The 11,620-nt window shown below is 32.2% G+C and overlaps 2 protein-coding genes across 2 annotated transcripts; one reads left to right on the top strand and one right to left on the bottom strand.

Annotated features, from left to right (window-relative positions):
- Positions 1-542: 542 nt before the first annotated feature.
- On the top strand, positions 543-2,972 carry LOC106430971 (spermidine hydroxycinnamoyl transferase). The gene is made up of 2 exons (XM_013871768.3): positions 543-1,566; positions 2,428-2,972. The coding sequence occupies exons 1-2, from the start codon at positions 603-605 to the stop codon at positions 2,817-2,819; spliced, it is 1,356 nt and encodes a 451-aa protein (XP_013727222.2). The 5' UTR covers positions 543-602; the 3' UTR covers positions 2,820-2,972.
- Positions 2,973-4,560: 1,588 nt separating this feature from the next.
- On the bottom strand, positions 4,561-8,242 carry LOC106430972 (GDSL esterase/lipase At2g19050-like). The gene is made up of 5 exons (XM_013871769.3): positions 7,945-8,242; positions 6,596-6,720; positions 5,857-6,084; positions 5,405-5,651; positions 4,561-4,858 (listed from the first exon to the last, which is right to left on the bottom strand). The coding sequence occupies exons 1-5, from the start codon at positions 8,186-8,188 to the stop codon at positions 4,650-4,652; spliced, it is 1,053 nt and encodes a 350-aa protein (XP_013727223.1). The 5' UTR covers positions 8,189-8,242; the 3' UTR covers positions 4,561-4,649.
- Positions 8,243-11,620: the final 3,378 nt, after the last annotated feature.

Here is an 11,620-nt window from a genome sequence, read left to right as displayed (position 1 = left end):
CTAATAATAGTTATAGATGTATTTCCTCTTCACCCACAGTTCTCTTTGCTTATTGTGCCTCAACGTATTCTCTCTATTGTATTAAACAGAGATTAGTTAGCCGATGCTTTGTCCTTATTCCCATGTGGATACAATTTTTAGGTCCTATTAAGAGACGCCCCAAGTGTGACTATGAGTCGAACCAGAATGATATACGATTCCCATCTTCACTTCTGTGGAAGGTATTAACCACGTCATTCTGGTTCGACTCATGGTCAGACATGTTTGTTACATCAGCCATATGAATAACTAAGAAATATTAGATTCTTCATTGTAAATGTAATATATTGGTTTAGGTAGACAGGTCTTTTAAAAATATATTGGAATATTAATCGATTGGGTGAGTTAAATTAAGAAAAGGACAATAAGCATGAGCACACACACCAACAAGTAAACCTTATTATCACTTCCACAAGATAAGCCGTTTACAAGGAAACAAACTAAATCACGAGAACTACATTTTTAAAAAGTGCTATAAAATAATGATAAACTCATACGATTCAATATATTATATAAATAGTGCTTTACGTCGACGAAACTCAAAAAGAAAACTGGTTTATGATATGGCTCCTATCATCCTAAGAAATATTTACACCATCGTACCCTCTGAACCTACATGGGCCGGTTGTTTTCCATTAGCCGAATGGGATCTAGTTGGTACAATAACTCACGTTCCTACCGTTTACTTCTATAACAAGCCATCTGAATTGTTCCAGGGCAATGTAGTCGAAACCCTAAGAAACTCGTTGAGCCGTGCGCTTTTTCACTTCTACCCTATGGCCGGCCGTCTTAAGTGGCTCCCTCGGGGGCGGTTAGAGCTCGATTGTAACGCGGAGGGAGTGTCATTCATGGAAGCCGAGTCCGAGGCAAAACTTTCAGATTTCGACGATTTCTCTCCAACGCCAGAATTTGAGAAACTTGTTCCGCAAGTAAACTACAAACACCCTATTGAAACGATCCCTCTCTTCTTAGCTCAGGTCACCAGATTTAAATGCGGCGGAATAAGCCTCGGCGTCAGCATTTCACACGCGGTGGTCGATGGACAAAGCGCGTTTCACTTCTTGTCTGAATGGGGTAGAATCGCTCGCGGGGAACCTCTTGAAACCACTCCATTTCTCGACCGCAAAATCCTCTGGACTGGTCAACCGCTTCCGCCGTTTGCCTCGCCACCTCAGTGCGAACGCAAAGGGTTTGAACAGCCGCCGTTACTGATCGGAGAAACGGACAATGTAGAAGAAAGAAAGAAGAAAACAACTGTAGAGATACTAAAACTTAGCAAAACTCTGATTGAGAAGCTTAGAAGCAGAGTGAATACAAGTGAATACGCTGACCCAGCTAGAGGGTTTACAAGGTACGAGACGGTCGCGGGACATGTGTGGAGGTGCGCGTCTAAAGCACGTGGGCACTCCCCAGAACAACCCACGTCTTTGGGAATCTGTGTAGATACTCGTAGTCGGGTGCAGCCACCTCTACCACGCGGCTACTTTGGCAATGCCACTATTAATGCGGTCGCAAGAAGCACCTCAGGTACGTTTTGTCAAATTTTAAAAGTTGTTTAATCTATTTTTTCTGTTGCTATTTTGTTTTTTGTTTTTGCTGAGATTTTTTTTTAGTAACAAATTTTAATTATTTAACATATAGCTTGATATTTTAATTATTTAACATATAGTTTGGTATTTATATCATATTATTGAAAAAGGAAAATATAAAAAAACATAATATACTTATTTTTAGTTACAAATTTTAACCATTTAATATAATAATTTAAAAATCTTAATTAATAAATATAATATAATATTTTAATATTCACTGTTGAGAAAATAATATGAAAAATATAAATATATGTTTTTAAAAAATTTAAACTAATTAATAACATTAATTTAACTATAATATTAAATAAACATAAAATATATTATTTAATTGTTTGGTGAGATGAATACTTTCACCAAGTTTGGTGTAGATTCACAAAATATCAAATTTAGTGATACGACGTTATCTATAGAATTTCGTGAGAGATAAAATTACACTAATTTGTTTTTTTTTTTAGTATCAATGTATCATCGGAGTTGGCCTAAACAATAAAACATTACCATCTCAACCAATCTAATCGCAATCTTTTAAAAATATCATCAATCGGACATGTAAGCTAGCATTAGAAAGAAAATTCTTCTTGAACATTTACAGTAGGAATTCAAATTTAGATGGAAGATCTCTTGGTAGCATCTCATGCACATTTAGACCAATCTTATTTTTCCCCGATTCTGGGAGTTTAATGTAATTAACTATTTTCACACTAATAAGCATTTAGGGATATCATACCATGAATTTGGCAAAAAAAATATCATACCATGCGAATTCTATATTTCGATAATTTTCTTATGCATATAGGTGAACTCATATCGAATGGGTTGGGTTTCGCGGCCGAAAAAATCAGTGAAGCCATAAAGAGTGTGACAAACGAATACGTAATGACTGGGATAGAGTATCTTAAAAACCATGAGGATCTGAAGACGTTTCAAGATATACATGCGTTGGGCAGCACGGAAGGTCCATTCTACGGAAACCCTAATCTTGGACTTGTGAGCTGGTTAACTCTACCAATGTACGGCCTTGATTTCGGGTGGGGCAAGGAGGTCCACATGGGACCATGCACGCATGACGGCGACGGGGGCTCTCTGCTACTACCCGATAAAAATGATGACGGATCACTGATTCTCGCCACGTGTCTACAGGTAGCTCACATGGAGGCCTTCAAGAAACACTTATATGAAGATATCTAGGGTTCTATATATACACACAAATATTCATATATATATGCATTTTCATTTCCATTTGAATAAGGATTCAAGTAGGGATTCTACTACTGTTGGTGTGATTCTTGATTTGTAATAACAAATTTACACATATATATTTAAACTTTATATTTTTGCTTACTATGTGGTATATATTGAATTTAAAGATGAGTTTGTCTATATCAACAGTTGGAATGATCTTAATGCATTTGACTAAGAACGGGTTATTTGTCAAATCCATATATAGCTGTTTAAGACTATCATTGTAGCAATCCATCAGAAGATTTAATGACGGAAAGTATGTTTGTGCGATAGCTTAAACTCAGACAAAAAATATATTGCTAAAATTCAATTAGACCAATTATAATTTGCCAAAATGATACCTTTTCAAGCCTTGCTAATAGTATTATTTATTGAGCATATATAGGCTTCAACTCGTGGATATAGTTTGAACAGAATAGCAGAAAAATGATTACAAATTATAATACCGTTGGCACATTATAGTTAGTTTCATTTTGCTAAATTAGTTTGAAGGGCCTTATCATTCTACAACCTGAGGAATAGATCATTTGATTTTTCGTTACTAAACTGCGGATCATTTTCCAACATTTGAGTGACGGACATATATTTTTTGTTGATAAACTAATATTTGATCAACGGAGAGAATCTAATCATTGAAGCAAAGGAGATACCAACCGTCTTCGAACCCGTTCATTAGAGTCCTCTTTTGTCGGCTCATATCCCAATATCAGTACTGGGAACATCAGTTTCAACTAAAGCATTTCTATGGGTATCTTCAGCCCTTTAACACCTCTATCCGTATTATTGTTGTTGTAGTTTCTTTTTTTTTTTTTTTTTTTTTTTTTTTTTGTCGGCAGCAAAACAGATTCATATAGACTCTGCGAACTATCCCGGTAACTCTGCATCCATATGAACGACAAACGACGGTTGTTTCCTTGCACTGCGTGCTAGACTATCCGCCTTTGAGTTCTGTGTCTGTGGTATATGAATGATCTCTGAGCTGTTGAAACTTCTCTTCAAGAACTTTATGTCTTCCAAATAATTTGCAAAGGCTGGCCACTCTTCTGGTTCCGAAACCATCTTCACCAATTGAGCACAATCCGTTGCAAAAGTAACACAAGACTGTCGAAGATTCCTCATGCATTCCATTGCCCATATGAGAGCCTCTATCTCTGTGTGTAGTGGCGACTGACTCGCTCTCGTATTCCTTGCTCCCATTAGTCCATCGTAACCTTCCAGGGTACTGTACCATCCTAATTGCCCTGAATATTTATCCTCTGTTTTCCAAGATCCGTCCGTAAAACACCATCTACCTGGTATACTCGGTATTGCCAAAGGTACTGGAACTTGGGTGCGGTCCGTACTCTGAGTCTGAGAGTTTTGTGCTTCCGCCCAAAGTAACGATTCCGTTTCTGCCAATTTGAGAGTATCTCTGGGATCCATATCCAAATTGCTAAAAACTTTATTGTTTCTACCTTTCCATATATACCAGAGAATCCAAGCAAATTAATGATCCTCCATTTCGGAGGACACTCTCCAAAATAAATGATCCATATTGGTAAACAAAAATTGAGTAGTTTCTTTTTATCGTTTAGTAGTCCAGGTTACCTACCGTTGTAACCTTATAAGCCTGTTGTGTGGTTAATTTTTAATATAAGAATTTGGTGCAAAAAAAATCACCGGTTGAAATTAATGAAACAAAGTTTCCTTGCTCAGTAAAACAATTAGATTAATAACAAAGATCATATATATAAAATATCCAACAAAAGAAAATGAATGGTTTCGAGTATATTATCCCTACACTATTCCAAGCAAGGCAATGCTGTAAGGAAAAGCAACGATTCCGGCAAAAGCAGCCTTTGCCACAAACATGTTGGCCCTCTCAGTGCTGTGGACATTGTCCCAGTACACGTACCGGTCTCGAAACGCACAAACCGGTTTATCCGCAGCACATAGTTCTTCCCCTGATTCTACCGTACAACAACTCTTTTGTGTTACAGCAAACCCTACAAGAATGTAAAAATACGCATAATTATTTTTACTTTTTTGTTAAAAGTATATGCATGATCAAATCAAATTATAGGATCACAATCTAATATTATAAATTTTATCGTGATTATACTGCAATTGTACTACTATGGAAAATAAATGATCCAACTGATCAAATCTTTTAGAGTTGTGACAAAATGAAGATTTAAATTTATATTTCAGAAGAAAATGAAAACGATAGAAAATATTTGATTTTAAGATATCAAGTATTCTAGGAACACGATTATGAAAAGTTAATGAAGTTTTTTTATGTATTTAGGAATCATCTTCAAAAAGCTTAATAGCTGATCATACAACTGGATTAGTAAAGCCATTAGGAAGGAGTTGATCATAAACCTTTCCAAAAGTTTTCCTTGTGTATTTTGGGAAACTTAACTCTGGTATTCCTTAGAACACCTTAATGAAAACAGTGTATTTTAGTATTATACTATATGTTTTTTATCCGGTAAAATGATTTCATCTTGGGTCAAAAATTTCAGTTCAATATATTTAGTATTACTTACCTAAGGCAGCATACGCAAATGGAGTTTGCCCGGTGTACATATCGACAAAAGTGAACTTAGCATCGGCGAAGTTAGTGTTGAACTCTCTGACCAGAGCTTTAAGGTTCATGTTGAAAGGTTCAACTGCTTTGTTCACTTCAGCGGCACAGCCCATACCACCACCATGGGAGGAAATCATCCGCGGGGTGCACCCTATCTTACTGACCCCAAACAGAGCCACCTTCCTTGCTCCTTGGACATACAACAACTTATACAAAAAAATGTCTCTAAATTAATCTGTTTAAAGATAGATAATTAAATAGGAGTAAAATTTATAGAGATATATCCAATACTCTGCATGATGTTTTATATGGAAATTAATCAACTATTTATAATGTCAAAGTTATTTCAATGAAATATGAAGGTTTATGATTCCTTTATTAATTTTCTTTTCAAAACCTTGGGTATATTACCTTCAGAAAAGAGCGATAATGTCGAATGAGGGAATCAGCAAATTGATCGTAAGTGTACTTGCGTTGTGTATTGTACTTATCACCCTGCATGAAGTAGTTGTTAAGATAATCATTGCTTCCTATATTAATAGTGTATAGACATTGCTTCAGCTTCTCCGGGGGCACTTTTGCAGTCATAATCGCCGTCCGGTGGTTCTTGATTTGCGTTCTAAAACTGATTCTATCACCCTATCGTAAGAAATATCATAATGCGTAAGTAATTAATTTAAGTGTTTAAACACAAAAAAATGTCAAATAAGCGAGTCATATTTAGGATCCCTGCCAGAAAAAAGAAAAGAAAAAGCAAATCAATCGAACCAAATGATTATTTGCTTTAAAAGAAATAAAATAAAAAAATTATTTATAGTCACCTAAAACATTTACAAAATTATTTGTGTATATTCATTGGACAGGGAATCACAACATTTTAAATTGTCTTTTTCTAAGTTAGGTTTGAAACCTCAAACTTTCAGTTACAAAATCTCAATTTACTAATTAGTTTCATATTAACCAAACATTCGAGCTACCAAATGAGAACAAATGATCACTGCGCGTTTTTTGAATCAGTATTACTAAATATAGTAGTACGTTTAGGAAAGTTACTTAACCATATATTAGTATTAGTAAAAATGAAATACCCGAGGAAAAATAAAGAAATATCTTTATTTTGATCTCTTTTGCTTCTAAAGTATGTTCTTACCAGATGGTAGCTAGTATCTTCGAGAATTCCCGCGCCGCCAGAAGCGTAATTTAAACCGGTGTGAGCTTGTTCCGGCGATGCTCCGGTGAAAGGTGGAATGTAATCACTGAATCTCATTAGTTCAGCTAAAAACAACATAATTCAAACGCATATTAGACAAGAAACCATATACAATACTTATGAATGATAAACACAATAAACTTTTAAAAAAGGTACAGATTCACAAGAAACCCTTCACAAAATTTGTTTTTTCCTTTTGGGAAATTGATTCTTATATACATTAGGGCATCATTAGGCCATGCCCATCGTCAGTAATTAGATAAGATATGTAAACAATAAAACAATATAAACTCAAAAAGTATGAGAGGTAAGAAATTTTGAGACCCTCTCTGTCATTTGAGAGGTCACAAGAATCTTTTAAACTATCTTTAATGTATTTTGCTATCTTTATCTCTAAAATAAAAAAAACTTTGTAATAAAGATGAAATATGCTCTATGTATTTTTAAATAACAATCTCCAAATATAAAATAAAATATACAAAAGACTATTTCTTCCTTTATAAATAGAAAAAATAACAGTTTCTATTTAAAAAAAAAATAAAGATGATTTAGAGTAATTTTATCCCTAAATATTATTATAAAGATAAATATTACAGTGGGTTGGAGATGATCTTAAAAAACCATAGAGACACTTGTCACCCTCTTAAATCATTAGTTTTGTCTAAAATTAAAACTAAGCATATTCAAAAGTAATGATATTTGTTCAGATCCTCAAGTAAGTATCTCCAATATTGGAGTTGCTATTAATCAATGATATTTATCGCCAGAGACTCAGCAGAGTTTCTAAACAAAACAAAAAGTGATGTTTATAGATTTTTAAACATTGACTGTCTAAAAACTAAGCAAATGGTTTTTTTCCAGAAGTGTTATATATAGTCTCTCACGGAGAGATCGTTTTGTGTGATATAGTCTCTCAATGGAGAGATTTTCTCACCTCTCATCCTTTTACCTCTCATCCTTTTACTTCCCTTTTATTTATTTATATATTTTGAGAAACTCTAAACCACCTATGTGGACGTGTGATAAGCAAAAATTTATTTATCTACTTAAATAGTCTCTTAATTTGCATCTGTGACTGGTCTGCATAACACTATATATCTAGTTCTAATGTTTGCATTTCTTTTTATGTTCCATTGAAAATATCAGCTAAAAGAGAAATGCCTACATTCTAAACTTCCAGTTAGGCAAAGAATACGTTATGATACGTTTGTCTTTTCTAGTTAATAGTATCTATTAGTAATTTCATCGAAAACATTTGGGCAAAGAAATAAAACAAGCCAGGGACTAACCGATAAAGTCGGGAATATTACGGCCATTGCTGAATCGGCCCGTGGGACCTCTAGCTAAATCCATACCATAAGGTGAATAGTTAACTTTAGCGGAGGTGTTCAAGTCATTGTTGTTACCGTTGTCGAAAACTGAGTCTCCGAAAACGAAATAGCAAGGCACGCGCTGTCCACGAGCCCCTTCGGCCATTGCAAACACCATTGCGGCTAAAACCCACAGCAATACCTTGAACATTCCCTCCGCCATTTCTGAAAACCAATTACTAGAAATCTGAAATGTGGCAACATTGAAGAAAAGAGAAAAGTCTATATATATAACCCATACATAGGAGGAGACAGACAGAATTAAAATTCTATTTCTAGTCTATCCAATAGAAGAGATAGTCAGTTAATTACGGATGTTAATTAATTTATTTTTAAAGTATCTTTAATAGTCAACTTGCACGTGAGTTGTAATGAGAAAAATACAAGTCATTTTGTCAAGAAAAACCTCTATGGTGTTTTTGAAGAGTATTTAGTAATTTTGTTTCAATTCAAGACTGATAAGTATAGATGTTGGAGGGGGTCAGCTGACCCCACCTAATTTATAAAATATAAGTTTTTCTTTCATAAAAAATATTATGACCCCACCAAATTTTATAGTTTGACCCCATAAAAATAAAAAAAACTATGAAAACAAAAGCTTAATGTAGCTGGGTAATTAATAATTAGAGACTTGAACTCATATTTTGTTTCAATTTTATGCTTATTTATAATTTAAATTCACTTCAAATACAATATAAATAATACAAAATTGTAAAATCTCATATAACTATTAATTTATTACATTTAATTGTATAAATAGAACACAATTTTTGTAACGAAATAGATCACATTTTAACCGAACAATAAAAATTAGTTTGCAAAGTCTCGACTCTCGACGCTTTGGCCGTTTGACAATGTTAGTTAATATGATAACTTCTACAACTTGCTGTCGTTTGTTTCTTTGGTTAAAGTTCACACACTTATCATGGATACCATAAACTAGGGATTTTTGGTTAAAATTGTTTTTCCTATATGCAAAAAACAAAAAACAAAAAACAAAAAACAAAAAACAAAAAAAAAAAAACAAAACGATAACAGATATAATTAAGACTGTTAGAAACAACTACAAACCTTTGATAATAAGACGTGAAGACATAGTCATCTCAGCTGAAGAATGAAAATTATAAGTTGGAGTTGTTGCTTAATTTTTGTTGTAATAGAGAGTTTATTGCTGGAACAGTTTTCAAAGTCAAATGAGTTTTATAAAAATTGAATGACTTTAGAAAAATGGGTTATCAAATTAATTTATGAGAAAATTTTAAATGATGTATTGGCCAAGTGAAAATGTAAACTCACAACAAAGTTCAATAGATTTAGGCAACTATAGAGAATCAATGAGAAATCATTATATAAAACTACACCACGTGGTTGTCCGAAAAAGGAAAAGGAAACAACCGCACACATGCATTAGTAAAAACACACACAAATGCATGTGCCACCGCTGAACTGAACCGAGATTGAATCTGCTAAATATGAGCATTTGACAAAAAAATGGAATAACTTACGAGATATCTTAGATATATGAAAAAAAATCACATTAGTTTTGTAATAGGAGATGTAGTCCACAAGAATAAACCCACCTAAATTTAATGAGGTGAAATTGATTCGAATCCAGATCATTTATCTTCTCAAAGTCTATTCACCATTAAACTACTTCCATATAGTTGTTTTGACAATTTCTTATTGTCCTTTTCAACAATAATAGTTGATTTGTCAAAATTTCTCTACATTTTGATAATATCTTAGATGAATCTAATAATGCCAAAATATATATGCAAACTATAAACACTTAGATTCAATTTTTATAATGTTTTGATCAGTTGAAATTTTTTTTATTTATCAAATGCTACAAAAATTAGATGTTTTAATTGATTAATAAAGGATAACAAAGTATATTATAAAAATTGTATAATAATGTTGAACAAGACACATAAACAAAAGGATTACAAAGTTATATTATATTTATACCAAACTTTAATCAACATATTCATAACTTTTGTCATATAAACCAAAATTTTAATATATATGTGTTTTAAAATAATTAATTTTAGTTCATTAAATAAATTTCAGTTTATGTTATGTTATCTAAGTTAGTTTTGATCATCTGAGAATATAGCTTGATATAAAGAAAATATTGTTATTACTTTTAAAATATATATTATGTTATTTAATATTATGTTTTAAAAGAAATATATATGTAGTGTTAATATTATTTTTTGTAAACTTTCCTTTTTTATGTAATCAAAATTATGTATGTGGTATATTTTCGTTTTTTAAATTATAAATTTTTTTCTTTAGTTAATTTTTTTATTGTGAACTTTCCTTTTTTTTTATGAAATCAAATTATCTATGATACATTTTCGTTAAATAATTATTATAGATTAATTAATGTTTACTTTTATTATCTATATTATTTCGAAATATAAAAAATAAAAGGAAAATTAAATTAAAAATAAAAATTTAATAATAGAAATTAGATATAATATTTTTAGGTTGTTAAAGGTATCTCTATAATTAACCGTCGTAAATATTAAGGTGAGCGCAACATGTAAGAAATTGACTTGTTAAATATATTATTATATGTGATATATTTTCGTTTTTAAAATTAAAAAATTTTCCTTTAGTAAAACTTTTATTGTGAATTTTCTTTTTTTATGAAATCAAATTATCTATGATACACTTTTCGTTTTAAGTTTTATATTTCATAACTTAATGTTTACTTTTATATTTGGAAAGATTATAAATAAAAAGAAAATTAAATTAAAAGAAATAAAAATTTAATAATAGTAATTAGATATAATATTTTTACTTTATTAAGGGTAATCTATAATCAACCGTCGTAAAAATTAGTGTGAGCACAACAACAACACGTAGGAAACTGATTTCTTAAATATTATTATAGAGATTTTAAGAAAAATTTAATCTCCAATTTGCGTATGCATCTATTTTTAAGAAATGTTAAAATGCCTAACTACCGCATGGCAAATTCTTAAAATTACCAATGGAGGTTCGTCAATGGAACGAATATATAATTGATGAGTTGACATTCCTATTCAAGACGATACATGCTGTGCTCGTTGTGGAGAACTAAAGGAATCAGTGAACCATGTGTTCTTTGAATGACCACCGGCAATTTAAGTTTGGACACTATCATGGATCTCATCGAATCTAGATATTTTCCCAACACAATCGCTCTTCACAAATATGAACCATAAGTTTTGGAAAGTTACTTTGTAGATGGAGGATCATCAATTTGCATGTATCTTAGAGTATATCTCGAAAGGGAGAAATAACAAATTTTTTAACAACATAGATTTTGATCCTAGAGATACTCTCAAGCTGGCAGAAACGAAATCATTGCTTTGAGCTGAGGCACAAACTACAATTATACAAAGGATTACCCAAAGTAGGATAAATGAGGTTACAACCTTACCTTCTATCAGATCAAATGGTGTTTTACAGATGGATCGTGGAAAGATAAGAATTTACATTCGCGACAAGGTTGGTATAGCTTCTAGAAGGTTTCGACGGATTATTGGGGGCACAAAATACTCGAGTTAGTCTCTCACCCCTTCATTCGGAAGTAGAAGCGCTT

This window comes from Brassica napus, chromosome C3 (genome assembly GCF_020379485.1).
Source record: "Brassica napus cultivar Da-Ae chromosome C3, Da-Ae, whole genome shotgun sequence".
In the NCBI taxonomy this organism is placed as follows: domain Eukaryota; kingdom Viridiplantae; phylum Streptophyta; class Magnoliopsida; order Brassicales; family Brassicaceae; genus Brassica; species Brassica napus.
The sequence above is the reverse complement of the archived record's forward strand: the minus strand, read 5'-3'. Positions and strand labels throughout refer to the sequence as shown.

What these genes read in the sequence shown, in the direction of transcription:
- LOC106430971 (XM_013871768.3), top strand. Translation starts at nt 603, where the DNA reads ATGGCTCCTATCATCCTAAGAAATATTTACACCATCGTACCCTCTGAA. An exon ending in GGTCGCAAGAAGCACCTCAG is followed by an intron (nt 1,567 to 2,427) that starts GTACGTTTTGTC and finishes TTATGCATATAG; the next exon opens with GTGAACTCATATCGAATGGG.
- LOC106430972 (XM_013871769.3), bottom strand. Translation starts at nt 8,188, where the DNA reads ATGGCGGAGGGAATGTTCAAGGTATTGCTGTGGGTTTTAGCCGCAATG. An exon ending in ATTATCGCTCTTTTCTGAAG is followed by an intron (nt 5,652 to 5,856) that starts GTAATATACCCA and finishes TTTTTGTATAAG; the next exon opens with TTGTTGTATGTCCAAGGAGC. An exon ending in ATTTGCGTATGCTGCCTTAG is followed by an intron (nt 4,859 to 5,404) that starts GTAAGTAATACT and finishes ACATTCTTGTAG; the next exon opens with GGTTTGCTGTAACACAAAAG.